Source organism: Nothobranchius furzeri, chromosome 18, assembly GCF_043380555.1.
Source record: "Nothobranchius furzeri strain GRZ-AD chromosome 18, NfurGRZ-RIMD1, whole genome shotgun sequence".
Taxonomy (NCBI): Eukaryota; Metazoa; Chordata; class Actinopteri; order Cyprinodontiformes; family Nothobranchiidae; genus Nothobranchius; species Nothobranchius furzeri.
The window spans coordinates 32,529,802-32,547,660 of record NC_091758.1 but is presented as its reverse complement, the minus strand read 5'-3'; the positions used below and the strand labels follow the sequence as shown (position 1 = coordinate 32,547,660).

The window sequence follows — 17,859 nt, the reverse complement described above, 5'->3', positions numbered from 1 at the left end:
GGTAATTTTAGGATGATTTATGGATTTTTCAGGATTTTGTTTAAATCATTTGATCAGTAAGTCACAAAATGAAACTCATAGTTTTTGTTGAAAATCTATTCAATCTATGGACATTATCAAGTATTTATATTATTCCTAATATACTCTTTATGTATAGATTATTTTTTGGTAATATTTAGATCAAATATGGATTTTATAATGAAGTTTTTGTTTTGGAGTCTTTCATCCATGCAACCACCCAGCCACACGCTGGTGGGAACGAGCTACAATGAAGCCACACCTTCCCTGAGGTGCACTGAGAGGCGAGGCAGCATTTTCTAGTCAGAGTTGGGATCGATCCTTCAACCTTTTGATTACGGCACATGCCGCTCCACTTCCTGAGCTAATTCTGTCCCATGCAGAACATGATTTCGCTCATTAAATCTTCACGTTCTTTGATAAGGAAACAGTGGAATTTGACTGTAATCACGATTGAGAAGTCAGCCATGCCTATGAAAGATATGTGTATAGGCTAAGCAAAAGGTTTCATGACGTATCCTGAGTGTTACTTTCATTGCGCCGGTTGAAGTGAGCCGACGGGACGCCGGCGGGAGAACGTGTTTTTGGGGCTGGACCGCGTGAGGAATGGCGAAGGTGAGGGCGGGGCCGGGTGGGCGAGTGGCGCTGGATGGCTTGGAACCCGTTGATAACTGCTTGCAATTCTAGTTTATCTTTGGTTTCTTCCAAACTTACGGACAAAAAAGGGATTTTTTTATGGCTTTGGTGTCGCTCTGAAGAAGCAGAACCTTGTTTGATATTTAACTCAACCAAAGTGCAATCTGAATCAGACGAAAGGTTTTGTTCCTCATATGTTGGAAGGATTTTCTTTAAAAACAGAAAAAATGGCACCAGCTGTTCTGGTATAATGTCACAAAGCAATCTAAATCTAGAAGTCGGGACTTCATTTTCTTTCATTTCTGCCCAAAAAGCCCAGAATAAAAGAGAACGCTGATATCAAACGCCCACTGTTACCCAGTAGTTTGTGGTCCTCCTCAGAAGAAGAGGCAGTGGCGGCGTCAGGGGGTGCTAGGGGGCGCTATAGCTACCCCTGGATTAGTCATTGCACCCCCATAGCACCCCCAAGTAAATATTAGATTTTTTTTTACAATTTAATTTTAATTTAACGTGTGGATGTGATAATATTTAACATACAAAACAAAAATTATCAGTAAATTATCATATAGATAGTGTAGCGGAATGAAATTACTGTTTTCCCCCTCCTCTGACCAGGTCCAGCATGGGTAATAAATACATCTTGACCGTGACCTGTGCATTCACCAAGTGGGTTGAATGTCTACCAGCACCTAATGACACGGCGAAAACAACAGCTATTCTCTTGATGTATCACGTCTTCGCCCGGTTCGGTCTGCCCACTCGGGTTGACTCGGACAGGGGTACTCACTTCACCTCTGAAGTGATGGAACATCTTTGGAAACTGTTGGGTGTGAAGGCCAATTTCCACATTAGCGATCGTCCCCCAGTCTTCTGGCCAGGTCGAGAGGATGAACCGGACGGTGGTCGGCATGTTGAGGAAGTACGTGTCCTCTAATCACCGGGACTAGGATGTGAAGCTTCCGTGGGTCCTCATGGCCATACGCGCCACCCCTCACGAGTCTACTGGTGTCTCCCCATTTGAAATGATGACGGGTAGACAAATGACCCCGCCACTTCACCTGCTGTACCAGCCTGTTCAGTCTGAGGCCAACCCGGCTTGCACGAGCGAACAATATTTGCAGGTCTTCAGCGTTCTCGTTTGCACAGACAAATCTGTTAGTTTTGAACTAACAGATTTGTTAAGATTACCGCCTTATGGCTTATTAAATAACATGTCATTTAAATCATTACAATAGTAAAAACTTAAACCAAAACAGGAAATTGATGTTAACCTTTGACCTCATTTTCCACCTGTGAACGAGTGAAAGGTAGAGCTAGTAGTAAAATGGATCGGTTTTTGTTGCCCAAATTTCCACGGGTTCAGTCAGAAACGAATGAATCTTTGGAAGTGATCTCAGACCCACAAAAACCTACGGATCTGGATGAAGTCAACCCTCAACCGCCACAGCAGTCGAGAGTTTTGCCGCTGGAAATGCTAACACTAACGTTAGCTAACCTTGCAACACTATAGATCAGACCTGGGCATTTTACGGCCCGCGGGCCACATCCGGCCCTTTGGTTGACTTTGACCGGCCCGCGTAAGGTTAATTGGAAATTACAAAATAAATGTATTTTCTCATTTTACCTCATGCATGGGCTAAGGCTGCATTGCTTTTATTTTGAAGTTGTATTTTACGTGCACAATGACGCAATACGTATAGCAACAAGTGCCCGCGGTTGACATGGTGATTGTAGCCTGAGAAATGTCCGCTCATGCAAAAAAAAAAAAAAAAGAAAGATGCCGAATGCAGGATTTTCAACAAAAATTGGACTGCTAAGTATTTTTTTTTTACTGAAGTCGGAGGTTAAACCGTGTGTTTGGTTTGCGGGGAGGAGATTGCCGTGTTTAAGGACTACAATTTGAGTCGGCATTACGACAAGAAACACTCGGAAAAATACAAGAACTTGTCTGATGCTGAGAGGGCACGGACATCCGAAGCTTTGCTAGCAAAGTTGCAAAAGCAGCAAGGCTTTTTTACTAAGCTTCACACATCCAGGGATGCAGCAACCAGGACCAGCTTTGTGATATCCCACAAAATAGCTAAAAACAGCGAACCGTGACCAGGAGGATCGAGGACATTGCGGGGAACCTGGAGCTTCAGCTGCAACGTGAAGTGGCAAGTTTTGACTTTTTCTCATTAGACGGGAGCTGTGATGTCCGGGACACAGCCCAGCTCCTCGTATTTGTCCGGGGGATAACGGACTTCAAGCTCACAGAGGAGCGGGCAGCAATGCGGTCGATGAGAGGGACAACGACAGGGAGTGATCTTTTTACAGAGGTAAATGCGTGCATGGACACTCTGGGATTGAAATGGGAGAGACTGTCACAGCCGGGCGTACACTGTGCGACTTTTTCACATTTTTGAGCCGATTTTCCAGTCGTGCGAGAAGCCACGACATCGGGGCGAGTTTTGCGCCGAGCGGTCGTGTAGTGTACAGGGGGTTACGAGAGGCGATTAACACCACGTGACCAGCCGCCGATCAGCAGTCGTGAGGTCGCACTCTGGTGTGTTTAATATTTCGCTCGTCCCTCGTGAGGGTATCGCACTGTTGAAGCGGCGCTGTGAGCAGCTGCGACCCAAAAAGGATCAGAACCACTCACGGCGCATGCGCGCGCAATCCTGCATCAACGCTTGTCGCTCGCTATTTCCCTAATAACACACGCTGTTCGTTTTTGTTTCTACACATTTTTTTTACTCACAAAGATTGTCAAGAAAGTGTGTTTGTCGTGTTCATGTCAAATTAAACTGATCACAAAACACAGATTTACTTTCTTTATTTCGTTTTCCTCATCCAACCCCCATAAATCCCTGTGTGTCCTCCAGCAGCACTCCCGAAGGACAACAGGCAAAACAAGACAAAAAAGTCTAACGTGTTGAGTAAAAACTGCTATTTTTAGCACATTTTTAGGGCCGACATGTTGCTACCAGACGTACAGTGTGAGCAGTCAGGTCGCATGCGAGAACTGGGTCGTACAGTGTGAGCACATGACTCGTGAGATCTGCTCTGCGGGGAAGTCGTACAGTTTGAGCTGAAGCTGAGTGCTGCGAGTGAAAAAGTCGCACAGTGTACGTCCGGCTTTACAGGGAAAAATGTCGGACTTTTGAAACGCATGCAAGATAAAGTGACAGAAATCGATGCAGATCAAAAATAGGTGTTTTTGCATTGTATTATACACCAACATGTGTTGTGCAAGTCAGTGCTAAAAATCAACCATGTTACTGATGTTGTTACTAAAATAATAAACTTCATCAGGGCGCGGGCGATGAATCACAGACAGTTTGTGGCTCTTGTGGAGGACTCCACACAGCTGTCAGATGGCTCAGCCTGGGGAAAGTGCTGAAGAAGGTTTGGGACTCGAAAGCAGAGATTCAGGATCTCTGCTGGATTTCTACTCTTCTCTTAAGGAGGATTTTCCAAACCTGAAGAGACATGCTCAGAAGATGTTGGTTCTCTTCAGCTCTACCTACATTTGTGAACAAACATTTTCAATGATGAAGTTTACAAAATCCAGGTAAAGATCCTCTCTCACTGATGATCATTTGTCAGCTGTGCTTCGCTTCTCCACCTCAGACATCCAACCTGACTTTGATGCACTCGTTAAAGCCCAGCAGAGACTAGATTTCTCTCACTGAATAAGAAAAAAATTGCTTAAAAACACAAAATAAGGTGTTTGGACCACAAATGTAGGCAACTAGCAGTGAACTGGGACACTTTTTTTAAACCTCTTTCTCAAGATCACAGTTCAGTGATTTTATTTTACAGACGATACTGTGTGTCTGTAGAATGCTAAGAACCTCTTTCCAACAATATTTGAAACTCAGAATGTGTTTTGGAGTGAATGTGACTGAAACTGTTAACTAATATAAGTCACAAATGTTTAACAAAAACCAAATGTGCACACTTTGTTTACCATTGCCTTGGGAAATTTGAATAAATCACATTTTTGTAAGCCAACCTCACTTTTTCCTTTTTGCTCATTTATAACATATAGTCTACTCTTACCAGCTTGAAGAAACAATGGTATTTACTGCTTTTTATAAAGAAATACCATTAATATTATGCATAATTGACTTCAGCCTTTTGGCCTGCGGCCCTCCACAATATTTTCTATTTCTCATGTGGCCCCATGGAAAAAATAATTGCCCACCCCTGCTATAGATGGTTGTCTGTGTGGCTGTATGTGTTTATGATTTCATGGAAAAGTCAGTGATTGTTCATTTGTTTATGATGTATATTAATGACTGTTTCAGGTGTTGTTGAGGTTTTGTGCACGCATGTGTATCTGCTAGTGTTGAAGGTGTTCTAGAGAACAACAGGTACGCATGACCACTTCCTTCATAGCACCCTCAATAAAAAGACTGGCTCCTTCATAGCACCTGCAGAGAAAAATTTCTGGAGCTGCCACTGAGAAGAGGAGACATAATCAGGACATAAATCCTTCACCGACCTACATCCACTTACCTAGCGAGGCCCTCCTCATACACATAAATGAGGACCGGGTCGTATGATGTCACCAACACATACAAACGAACGTCAAACTTGAACTCTGCAAGAAAAACAATAAATGATTTTTCTGTATTCATCTGTGAAAAACATCTTTGATTCAGAAAAGACAACTTCACCTCACCATCTATGAGCAGCGGGTTGTTAACGTAGCGAGACACCAAGATGTTCTCGTCCATGGAGATCTGATTTGGCTGTACATGCGAAACACAGAGAACCGGCAGCGTTTCATCACAAAGTGAATTCTAGTAACTTCATACAGCACGGTAAACACTCGACTCCACAAAGCTGATGTGACGTGGCGGCGCTTCATCATAAAACATCAAGCAGCAATCACACGAGGAGAGGTCTCAGCGACGCTGGCCATAGCGGGTCAACTTTCAATAACAGCCTATAAAAACACAATCTGGTGCTGGGAGATGGGTCATTTATGAGGTTGAAATGTGTTGCAGGTGGTGGTGGGGGGGGGGGGGGGGGGGCAGAGTAACCTCAGCGCTGGCTGAAGTTCAGAGAAAAACCCAAACTGAAAAAGATGAACGTATTTCTTTCTTCTTTCCAAGCGTCAAGCTGACATTCTTTCCACTGTTGCATAAAAATGCCTGAGAAGAAGAAGAATGGAGCGTATATTTTCCAAAAGCGAGAACCTTGTTGAGCTCATCCAAGAGCCGAGACCCTGCAAGGATGTGATTTACTCTGCAGAGCTTATTAATGTCTGCCTGAAACTTATTTCAAAGACAACTGTATCAGCACCCCCGCCCCCGCCGATAACATCTGGCCAGGAGGCTGCCCGAGTTCACACGGCATTTTATTTCACTCAACTCCCACCAGCTTTGCTGTTAATGTACATCTGTGCTTAAACATGAATCAGTAGGAGTTTTCTTCTAAAACAAAATATAATTTACACACTTTTTCAGTTTTCATTAAGCCACAGTGAGCCAAACGCCGTAAAATCTACTCTCTACATTAGAATTCAATAAAATCAGGCGCTGTGCTCATTGTGAGAACCTATAACCCCATTTGTCGTTAGCTTTAACCGCTAACACAGTTTTAGACCTTCGGCAAACAGAAGAATGACATTTCCAGATAATTTATTTCCCCGCCTAGGCAAACACATGTCAGACAGTCCGCTCACGTCGACTAACACAACTTTATTTTACTGTAAAAGGTTGTTTTTTTCTTTTAGATCAGCGCTTCTCGAGCTGGAGGTCGAGACCACCCAAGCTGCACTGAGCCGTACGAGGATTTAAGAGTGAACAGAATAAAAAACATTTTTAATCACTGGGAAAATGTCCAAGTTTGAACGTTTATTCTTGATTTTAGACAGCAGGTTGAAAGATCACCATAACACACACTTGTTGCATTTTTTATCTGCATTTTTCCCTTAAGAGACCTGAAACTAAAGTCTGCATTTTTACAGGTTTAATCACTCACATTGCTGACCAGGTAGATGCCCCGCCCTCTCGAAGAAGCTACTGGTTTAATTATCCATGGGCCCTTGTCCTTTGCAAAACAATCTAAGTGAAGAAGAGAAAAATACAGCAAAAAGGTAAACAACGGCATGACCGTAGCGGTTTCGACCAACGGATTCAAGCAAACATCTCTTACTGCGAAATTCCTGGTTCTCAGAGGGAAGCACGAAGGTCTGTGGGATTATGTGAAAGTTTTTGAAGCCATGAGTTTGCTGCATCCGCTGGATGTTTTTATAGAGACGGTCTTTGCGAGTTAATTCATATGACCTGGAAATGAGCAGAGCCTCCAGTTTGAAATGTGCTCCACTCTGACATGACAGAATAAATACATAAATAGAGGACAGCTACAGATCCCCCCTGTGCCTGACAGCGTGATTCATTTCATGCTTCAGAAAGGCACAGCTCCAAACTAAATGTGTGTTCCGGGGGAAGCCAAAAAATACATCGGCTGAGCTGAAGGGGCTTGGAAAGACTCGGTAGAGATATTTATAAAACAGAATGCAGCTGCAGCTCACTAATGGATTTCAGCAACTCTGGTATACCTGGGAAAATGGTTGACCTTCTGGTAGTCCTGCAGGCTGCGTAGTACATAAGGTTTGAGGTGAGAGCCTGTCCACATCAGGTTAAAGTCGTTACTGTTGGAATGAACCTGAAATAAAGAGACACTGATTGGCTTCACATGCACCGATCAGGTTTTTTGCTGCCGATTACCGATACCGATACCAAAGAATGCTGATCACCGATACCGATCACGTGGATTGGCCAGAAATGTTCTACAACATTATAATGAGTGCTACAAACTACATAATCTGGGAATAAAGGAAATGTAACCTAATCTAAAATGGTCTGATCGGTCTGCTTTGATCTATTTTGAAAACTCCGATCAAAACCAATAGGGGCGCTATCGGCCGATTGGGATCAAATGCCAATCCCTCGGTGCATCCCTAATTGGACCAAATCAAATCCCAGAACAAAGTCATCTGAATGAGAGTAAATTCTGGGAATCTGAGATCACTAAAATGCCAAAAAAATACAACCTGGTCTGGCTTTATGAGCCAGACCATAACAACTTGGGGTCTTGTCTGGGATTCAAACCTACAGTAATTCATCAAACATTTTGCTCTGTTGCTTTCCACTGGTTTAACTGATGATCAGGTGGCTCTGTATTCTTCCTCTGGTTCGCCTTTAAACTTTGAAGTGCAAAAAGAGACGTTGAGGTAGGGCTGGGCAATATGGCCTAAAATCAATATCACCATATATTGAAGATTTCACCTCGATAACAATAAATGTACGATAACTACAGGTATGTGCAGAAAGAAAAGTTGTCCACTAGATGGGGCTATCACATTTTTACGTCACTCAAGGTGATACAGCTTCTTAAAGGGATGTGAACGTTGCCAACCTACACACATCTTCTCATTTTTTATTATCAAATTTATTGCGATGGGAAAAATAATCTCGATAAGAGTCCGAAATTTGGATAAAGATAAATTTTCTATGTATTGCCCAACACTATGTTTAGGCTTTAGATAAGGTTGGAGAAAGAACGAGAGTTCCAAAAGTTGCAGCAGCTAGTAGAACTAGGTAAGGCTCTGGCGTAGGGAAGAACAAGAGGCAGCAGACCAAACTGGCCAAAGTGATATTTGGAAAGCAAGAGACTGACTTTGCTTGAAGAGGACAAAAAATATCAGAAACGTTTGCGGTGGAGTCTCTGTGTAAGTCTTTTGATATTCAGAAGAATTTGCATTTGGTGCCTAAACTTAACAATTTTCCTCAGCGCACATTGCTGACACAAGAGGTTGGATGGATTTGGACCACATGGTTTTGCTTCAGCGTGTTTTAGTCAGTCACTCTCAAAGACTTTCGCTGTGTCGAGTTTAAGACACTGTAGTGATTATGCTACAGTTAAAGCTGCAGTTCTGTAGACATGAGGTTATCCTGAAAGCTTAGACACATTTAAGCTGTAAAAACGACAAGATCCATGTGAAGTTATCCGCTAGAGTTCTGCATCTCAAGTGGAGAGCGTTGAAGACCTCTGCGACTCTTTTCTTGCGAATGTATATTAATGACTGTGTTGACTGAGGATTTTGTTTCAGCTCAAAGGTGATGAAGATGAGGGTTTTAATGACAGACATGCCTTCTGCAAATCTGCGTTTTACTCATCGACATACATAAAGGTTTTACTGGACGTTCTGGTTCTTTTCAGAGTGCGGGGTTTTCAGATTCAGAAAAATCGTATTTTGCCACAAAAAGGCTCATGGGTAACATCTAAACATAAAAATAGATCACAAGTGCAGCTGTACTAATTTCTATTTTCAGACTATACATACCACGCACATGTTTGACAGCAAATTCCTCCGCTTTTGATGAATCTACAAACTTTGCACGAATCAAAGATGAGCATTACCTCACTGAACCCGTGACTGGCGAGGATTCTTCGCACCAGGCGGCTCTCGGTGCGCACAATCTTGAAGGCCATATTGAATCGCTCTGGGCAAACAAAAGACAAAGGGACGGCTGAAATTTTACGCAGGTCCCTATTTTTATATTATTACGCAACTTTCTCACTTTGTACCTCCAACAGAGCAGATATTTCTGTCTTTTGAAACGATAGCCTCAGGCAGGAACAGGAGAACGGGAATCGTCTTGCTGAGGCCGCTCCACGTGATGCAAGGATGATCTCTAAAGAGGAGGAAGAATTATAAACGAGTTCAAAATAATCTTAATCTCAGTTGCCAGAATCTGTGGCATTCATTCCACGATGATGTGAACAGGCCTATAGGGGCAGCTTAGCAAACACTGAGGGAATGCATCTCTGAGTCGTGTTTATTTCAGTCAGACAGATAAAGACAGAACCTCACACAGTTTCATGAGGTGCTGGAAAATAACAAACCCATGCACAGCACTAACAAGCCCTCGTGTAGAAGTCCAGACTGTTCTGCAGCACCAGACTCCTTATCACCAGGTAAATATGAGATAAGGTAGTGCAATGATGGAGTGGGACTCAATCAGGTATGACCAGTTAACATAAAAAGAGGTAGCCAGGTATGTCTGAAGATATGTTTGACTGAGATATCAAGGTGGCACAATCAGACAAATCACTCAGAGGAGAATTAAGCTCCTAAACATGCTCTGCTTTGTTATTTTTATATATATATGTATTTGTGCATTGTCCTAATAAACTTTACATTTACCTTTGTCTTAAAGCATGCTGTGCATCGTTAGCATCGCTGCAAAGTTAAACCTTGCAGTCTTTTGCATAATTTACAGCCATCGATCATCTGATTCTGACAGATGTACATCATCTTAGTATTAATCTTTAAAGGCTCCTGATGAAAGAACAAGATCATTTCTCAGTCAGGAGGAACTGCTTCAACTGGATAAAATGAAGTGTGCTTGTAGCTGAACAGGTAACATTAACAAAGTCATTTATACTGTAAGTGATCTACGTTTAGAAGAAAGTTACATATCGCTGCTGCTCTGGTGCACAGTTAGTGAAAGCAGTTCTGGTATCCTGAGGTTTCGACTGTTATTCTAAGCTGTCCAAAAAAAAGCAGATTTGGTGGCATTTATTCAGGCATGACTAAGAATAGCTTAAAGGAAATTATTTGGCAGACACACGAAAGACAAGCTGGTACATCCGTAGCAAAAAGCTAAACCATCCCTGCTGTTCAAACCTTTTTTGATTATAATAGTGGAAAAATACCTGAAGATTGTGATGTGCATTTTTGATGAAAACAACAATAATGCACAAACTGCATAGGACTGAAATAAGAAACATTGCAAAGGCAAAGCCCTGCAGAAAAAGGTGTTTTGCCATTTTTCTGGCACATTAATCAGCTGTTCTCGCCAAGAGGAGGAGGATCAGCAGGATACAAACCCGACAGACACTAAAGAGGACCTGCAGGTGCTGCAAGGAAGCGGCTGAATTTAGACGGATCAAACACAACCCTCAGAAATAGGACTGGTCTGGTTATTATGGAGGTTTCCTGACAGGTCCCATCCATGTGTTTCAACATCAAACAGGTGTGGGTCATTATTTTGCAGCTTAGTTTAATATATCTGCACCTACCCTTGATCGTCTTCTGAGGAGGAGTGCGAGTCCTCCTTTCCCCGGACAGCTGGCATTTTCACATCTAAAGAGGAACCCGGCGAAACAGTCCTGGGATTACACGAGAAGATTTTAGCTAAACGTTCATCACGTGCAGATTTTCTGTTCTTTATTTAGCCACGACAGTTTAGCATTGGTCCATTCTGATACAATATTCTACTGTCGCTACGATAAACGCTGTCGACGCTGTAAAATCTTATAAATTAGCGCATAAATAGATGAGAAACCCTTACCTGTGGCGTCAGAAAGCTTCTTAATGTCAACATAGGACGTTGCAACAGAACGAGACAGCCCAACAAGCGTAAAACCACTAAGGGTACGAGTGCTACACGCAGGCAGAAGTCAAATTCAACCCCTTAAGCAGACGCATTTTTCACCTGAATGTCAGCACACGCTCTGTGGGGCTGCTAAAATGCTAACAGGCTGGCATCAACACGGCGGGTATAATCTTCCTGGTAACTACAACAAATGAGTAGCAACAGAGAGGGGGCGCATGCGCACTTGCTGGGAATTTGTCCACGTGAACAAATTTTGAAATCTCTGCAGCCATTCAGCTTTCTTGTGTTTTCTTACAGGATGTACTGAATGAGAGAGGTGCAGTTTTAGTCGTTTAAAGTCTTGGTGTCTTAGGGGATTTGGATTGGCAAAATAACACGATAGTCTGGCAGATTAAAAAATGTGATTTTAAGACTTATTTAATTTTCAGAACACTAATATCTTCTAAATTGGTAAAAAAAAAAAAAGACTTAAAGTGTAGTAACACTTTCAGACACTGGAGGGCAGCAAAACACCAAGTTCCATTCTCTAAACGGGATTGGAAATCAGAGTGTTGTTCTATTTGTTGCAAGCGGAGGGCGCAATATCCCCATTATGATGAAACAATACATATAGAGCAAGTGTTTTTATTAAGTAAATCTGGTAAAAGTCTATTTTGACAAAGAATAAACAGTAAAAAAAGGAGTGATATTGTATTTAAAAATAAATGAATAAATGAACCTCAAGCTTTAGGAAATCTGGGATTACATTTAGGAGTGCTTTAGCACCACCAAAAGCATGCTAGAAACACCCATAAGGAGGCTAAATATTCTCTTCTAAATCATAAATATTTTAAAAAGTTTAGTACCAGCTTTGACCACTAGAGAGCAGCCACTTCCATTGTTCCCTTCTCTAAAGGTTTTGGAAATCAGACAGAATTGTTCTTTTTGTTGCCAGCAGAGGGCGCACATTTCCTATTATTTTAATGACACACATATAGAGCAAATGTTTTTACTAAGTAAGAAGTAGAAAAAGAACTATGATTGTATTCTGTTACTGGTTTAAAAAAAATATTAAAGATGCAAGTTGAGTCGTTCGGCCCTCGCAGCTCCACGCCACTCCGGCCTGGCCGGCAGTCTGGTACTCCCAGGCACGTCCTCTGAACATAAACATCAACCACCCTGACACCAGAAACCATGAACGGTCTCCTCGTCTGCGCCTCACCCTGACTCAGCATCTCCTCTGAGCCCACCATTAAATTACACATCTAACCACTAGGGGATACTCTATCTTTACCACACTGGTGGTGTGATGACACAGACCAAGTTTAATGCTATTCTGACCACGTTTTTTGAAGTCATTGAAGGTTAAAGTTATCTAGGGGGCACTGTGACCAACTACAGAAAAATCCCATTGAGGTCTTTGGTTGACAAAGATAGTTTTCTGATATTTTGGCATCAATCAGACGTTGTGTGTGTTATCTAGAGCCAGAGAGCCAAAAGGGGGTGGAGCTACAGGGGTTTGAACCTACAACCACATCAATGTGTTTAATGCAGTCACGTGATGACACAAGCTAAGTTTAATGCCATTGTGACCTTGTATTAGGAAGTAATTAACTCTATTGTATCTAGGGGGCACTGTGCCAAATTTAGGAAATATTCCATGAAGAAGTTCACAGGTTGATGACAGTCATTTGTGTGCAGTTTGGTGTGAATTGCATCATGCATGTCTTATTCAGGGTCTAATATCTGTCAGGGGGCGGAGCTAAAGCGATATCAACCAATGACCACAGGGTTGTGTTGGGTGCCTTTATGTGATGACATATAGCAAGTTTGGTGCAGTTGTGACCTCGTCTGTATAAATTGTTACAGTTTTAAAGGTGTGTAGGGGGCGCTGTGGTGATATTATTCAGCGTTCACCAACCGTTTGTGCCTCCTTGGCTAAAGGGCATGATTGTTGATTGCAATGTTCAGTCTCGTGGAGATCGGAGGCTGTTTGCGGAAGTTACAGTCAAGCGTAAGGTCACAGCGTCACGCCAGAATTCGCCATGGCATCAAAGCCCCTCCCTTTCTGGAAAACTATCAGAACTGAATGGTCATTTCAGCATCAGGAAGTCAGTGCATTACCTTAGTGTCATGTTGACTAAATTAGAGGGGACAAATATGGGCATCTCACCATAAAACAATCGACTTCCTGTTGTCGGGGGTGGGGCTTAAGTGATGTCAGCTTTCCACATTGTCACTGTCTTAAGATGTGGTCAGTGATCACACAGACAAAGTTTGATATGGATCTGACCATGCACATGGGAGTTATTACGTCAAGTAATGTAATGGTGAAAGGTCAAAGTTTGAGGCTTAGCCACGCCCACACCTTTCAACTTTTGTAAAATCCGACAGTTGAATTTATTCCCTTATGTCTTAAGAGTATATAGCAGAAGAATGAAGGCGATTGGTGAAAAGGGCGATGGGGCATCACTCTCCAAACTACGTGTGCGAAAACCACTAAATTGTGTACTTGGACCAAAATGGCCGACTTCCTGTGCAACTTTGCGCTTGGCTCCAAGAGACTTTTTTGTAGGTCCTGAGACACTACATTAGTGTACCAAATTTCGTAATCCTCAGTCAAAGCATGGCTTGGGGCTGACAGTTTTGATGGTCCTAGGGGGCGCTATTTCTGAAAATAGGCCACGCCCAAAAACCTATCATGTTCATTTCTATTGGGGATCAGACTAGGATCACTCACCAGAGATTTCGTGGCAATATCATGATAACTGAGGAAATGAGAGGCAAACATATTTACATGGCGTGATGGCGAATTTCGCCATGCTCCCAAAGCCCCGCCTTTTTTAAACCTGCCAATACTGGACTCCAAGTTACCTCAACTTGTCTACTGCTATTTGCCAGAGATTGCTGGTGATTGGGTGAAATGAGTCCAATAGAGAGCTGTGAAAAAAAGAGTGGTGTGGCGACAAGTCAAAGTTTGAGGCTTAGCCACACCCACACCTTTCAACTTTTGAAAAATCCAACGGTTTAATTATTTCCCCTATAGCTTAAGAGTCCATAGCAGAAGTTTGAAGGTGATTGGTGAAAAGGGCAACGGGGCATCATTCTCCAAACAACGTGTGCAAAAACCACTAAATCTAGTACTTGGACCAAAATGGCCGACTTCCTGTGCGATTTAGCGCTTGGCTCCAAGAGACGTTTTTGTAGGTCCTGAGACACTACATTAATGTACCAAATTTCGTAATCCTCAGTCAAAGCATGGCTTGGGGCTGACAATTTTAATGGTCCTAGGGGGCGCTATTTAAGAAAATAGGCCACGCCCACCAGATTTTCACATCAGATTTTTGGAGGGCCAGACTAGGATCACTCACCAGAAGTTTCATGGCGATATCTTTAGAAATGATTAAATGGGAGGCAAACGTATGGCCACGGCGGTACGCCTGACTTCGCTGTGCCACCATAGCCCCACCCTCTTTTGAAAACTCCCATAAAGTGATGCCAAGAAACACCCACTTGTCTTGAGTTGTCAACTACAAATTTGTGGTGATTAAGTGAAATGGGACGATTTGAGACCTATCACAGTAAAACTTGACCTGTTTGGTCCTGAGGGGGCGGGGCCTGTGTGATGTCATCATCCGACCATTCATTTTAGTTTGTGGCTGGATGTCGAATGACCACAGAAATTTTTGTAACTCTACTCTACTCCAGTATGAAGTTATAGCCATTTATGTTTTTTTGGCGAGTAGTCAAACTTCGAGGCCTGGCCACGCCCCCTCAGCATATACGAAAAGTCAGTTTTATTTTTTCCTATTTGATCGCCCATCCCTTCTGAGCAATTTCCGACAACTTTTGAGACTATCGTGCTAAAAATGATCGAGTAAATCAATCAGACGCGGACCCTAAAAACAGCCAAAACGGAGTCAAAATCACCACTTCAAACCAAAATGGCCGACTACTTGTTTGATGTTGACCATGGTTGCAGGAGGCTTTTCTGTGCGGACTGTTGAGTACTGCAAGTGTACAAAATTTCATAACCCTACGACAAAACTAAGGATTATGGGGGGGGGGATTTTTCACATTCTAGGGGGCGCTGTGGAGCTAGTTTCATTGCGATTTTTTTGGAGCCTTTAAAATACAAAATTTTACACCACTCCTGACATGTGTGCAAAAAATTCCTGAGTTTTCGGCCTCCAAACAGCCAATTTACTTGGCGGAAGAAAAATTAACAGAGCAGATACAACAGGCCTTCGCAGCGCTTTTGCTGCTTGGGCCTAATAAACAGACAAATGAATCTAAAACTAGGTGAGTTCTGGGATTCAGTTTGGGAGTGCTTCAGAACTTTGTTTTGGCTTTTATTTCATTAATGTTGAATAGTTTATAATTGTATTGTGAAATCTAAAGCGGTACTTCCTGTTTGACACAAAAAGTGTACCTTTAAAAATAATTTGTAAGTCTGAATGAACGTCTAGGTATGTTTTTATTAGATGCATTTGGTGTTATTTATTGATCTTGAACTCATAGTTGTATATGTGACATTTTTATTAGAGACTACAAACTCATGCTCATAGAAAATAATAGGGATATATATATATATATATATATATATATATATATATATATATATATATATATATATATATATATATATATATATATATATATATATACTTAATCGATAAAAAATATTCATTTAAAGTCTACCGTAGATTTTGCTCCTTGGCCACCAGAGGGCGTCTCTTATGTGTGTTACTGCTTTTACACAGCTGCTGATCAATAAAGTTCTGAAAAAATAGCTTGCTGCTGTAACTCGTTTATTACTGAAAGAGATTTAATGAGCTTTAGTAGGTTTTCCAGGTGAAGAATTTCTGAGTTTCCTGTCATTTGGACTAACTATGCTGTTAAATCAATTTTAAACATCGTAGTGTTGCAAACCGGGGGAAAAAAAACTCTGACAGGTATTTCTCTTGTTTCTTATCTACTCTCTACCCACACTACCTAGCGACAGAGCGGAATGCTCGTTTATAATTGGTTGGATGGAGAGTGGGCGGTTCTATTAGGTTAGCTGAAGCCAATCACAACAATGGTACGATTAAATGGAGCCATTTTTTGAGCTGTGTTATTGGTTAAGCTAGATGGCTAAGATTGAGAAACTCATTTTTTCAAACGATAAACTTTATTCCTACTTTGTTGTTTAGCGTTTATTGTTGTGTGTGTTTTTTAAGGGCCATGCCAATAGTTTAGGTATCTTCTCTCGCTGAAATTATCTTAATGACCAGTTTTACTACTAGCATGTGTGAACGTGTTGCTAATTGATCAATAATGTCCAAGTTGTAAACGGAATAAGTCAAATTTGCTACGTGTTTTTATCGAACCAACCAGTCGTATTGGGATTCTACGAGGTGCCTCACAGACTGAAGGTATGAGTCGCTTCCTGAACGTTCTGCGGAGCTGGCTAGTGATGGTGTCCATTATCGCGTTTGGAAACACCGTCCAGAGCTTCAGAGATAACAGCTTCTTGTCTGAAAAGCTTTACACGGGCACTCCAGAGTTCGGTGAGAAACTGATAACTAATCCCGTTGGTGATCACTCAACTCTTACTTTAGAACAAAAAGCTCAAAGAAATCCTATACTAGTCTGTTTTTTCATGTCTAGTTATCCACACATGCACAATATGATTATAACCTCAGTTTTTGTGAAGCAAAGCCACAGCAGAGATGAGACGAAAGTTCACCCTTTTTTAACAAACTTGTTGTGAACAATGAACAGACTGATTTCCACTGATGTTTATTTCTCCTTCTGACCACCTGTTTCAGTGAACGGTCTCCAAGCTCGAACATTTGGTATTTGGACATTGCTGTCATCGATCATTCGCTGTGCCTGTGCCATTGACATCCAGAACAGGACGTAAAGCACTTATCTTCTTCCTGAGCTGGTTTCCACTAGCCTATTATCTAAAATTTTAATATGATTTGTCTGACTCCTGCAGACTGTATCTCATCACCTTGTGGACATTTGTGCTGGCGTTGGGTCACTTTCTGTCTGAAGCTTTTATCTACAAAACTGCACCACTGTCTATTGGAGTGATGTCACCACTCATTGTTGCAAGTGAGGAGAAACTAACAGTTATTTTAAATTATATTTGTGTTATTAATCAGTAGAAATCGTTAAAGAGGAGAGGTGACACTTGAACCAGTTCTTGGATAAACATCAAAGGATAACAGTGTTCTGTTTTTCCAGGTTTTTCCATTATAGGAATGCTGATTGGATTCCAGTGTTTTCCAGAGACCCAGGAGGAAGTAGGAGCCCGACAGAAAAAAAGAAACTAGTTTCTTGTTGATGAAACCTGATGAACCTCTAATCCAGCAGCACACACTTGTGAATCAGTCTAAATGTGTTAACTGTGCGAGTGTAAAGAATTCTGATGTATTGATGGTGCACATCTTTATGTCACTATCATTGCAGTTTGAATATTTACATATTACTCTGGAGGACTAAGCGACTATCTGTGCTGGGATGTTTTCTGAGCAATAAGAACTTGATGCTGCACACAGCTAACCTCGTGTTTGCTTCATTTTTGATAAATCACTTGATTTCTTGTCTGGATAAAATTTTATTTAAAATACTCTTAGTTGCACCAATTTTCTGTTAATAGTGAATATTCTAAGACTTAATGCATTTCATTATGATTTCATGACAGGTTTTCTTTTGTTTTGATCTATGTGAAGCACTTTGTGAGTCTATCTGTGATAAGTGCTATATAAATAAAATTTACTTACTAAATGAATGAGCCTAAATGCCTTGAAGGAGAATCAAGACATTTTTA

The 17,859-nt window shown here is 41.7% G+C and overlaps 2 protein-coding genes across 4 annotated transcripts in view; one reads left to right on the top strand and one right to left on the bottom strand.

Annotated features, from left to right (window-relative positions):
- Positions 1 to 11,214, bottom strand: part of ttll5 (tubulin tyrosine ligase-like family, member 5) — a 62,115-nt gene extending 50,901 nt beyond the window's left edge. For 2 of the 3 annotated variants that reach the window (XM_054741575.2, XM_054741578.2), the window contains exons 1-9: positions 11,013 to 11,214; positions 10,741 to 10,830; positions 9,244 to 9,350; positions 9,076 to 9,158; positions 7,211 to 7,317; positions 6,805 to 6,935; positions 6,631 to 6,713; positions 5,324 to 5,393; positions 5,158 to 5,242 (exon numbers count right to left, since the gene is read on the bottom strand). In XM_054741575.2, the coding sequence (XP_054597550.2) occupies positions 5,158 to 5,242; positions 5,324 to 5,393; positions 6,631 to 6,713; positions 6,805 to 6,935; positions 7,211 to 7,317; positions 9,076 to 9,158; positions 9,244 to 9,350; positions 10,741 to 10,796 (722 nt within the window). In that variant the 5' untranslated portion in view covers positions 10,797 to 10,830; positions 11,013 to 11,214. The remainder of the gene's footprint in view (positions 1 to 5,157; positions 5,243 to 5,323; positions 5,394 to 6,630; positions 6,714 to 6,804; positions 6,936 to 7,210; positions 7,318 to 9,075; positions 9,159 to 9,243; positions 9,351 to 10,740; positions 10,831 to 11,012) is intronic. The other variant, XM_054741576.2, reaches the window with a different exon arrangement.
- Positions 11,215 to 15,931: 4,717 nt separating this feature from the next.
- On the top strand, positions 15,932 to 17,820 carry erg28 (ergosterol biosynthesis 28 homolog). Its single transcript, XM_015970192.3, has 4 exons — positions 15,932 to 16,588; positions 16,850 to 16,940; positions 17,023 to 17,141; positions 17,274 to 17,820. The coding sequence occupies exons 1-4, from the start codon at positions 16,456 to 16,458 to the stop codon at positions 17,360 to 17,362; spliced, it is 432 nt and encodes a 143-aa protein (XP_015825678.1). The 5' UTR covers positions 15,932 to 16,455; the 3' UTR covers positions 17,363 to 17,820.
- The last annotated feature ends 39 nt before the right edge of the window (positions 17,821 to 17,859 follow it).

Bases quoted from the DNA above. Each gene is read 5' to 3' on its own strand.
- erg28 (XM_015970192.3), top strand. From the start codon at position 16,456: ATGAGTCGCTTCCTGAACGTTCTGCGGAGCTGGCTAGTGATGGTGTCC. The intron at 16,589-16,849 runs GTGAGAAACTGA...CACCTGTTTCAG, and splicing joins CACGGGCACTCCAGAGTTCG to TGAACGGTCTCCAAGCTCGA. The intron at 16,941-17,022 runs GTAAAGCACTTA...TGACTCCTGCAG, and splicing joins ATTGACATCCAGAACAGGAC to ACTGTATCTCATCACCTTGT.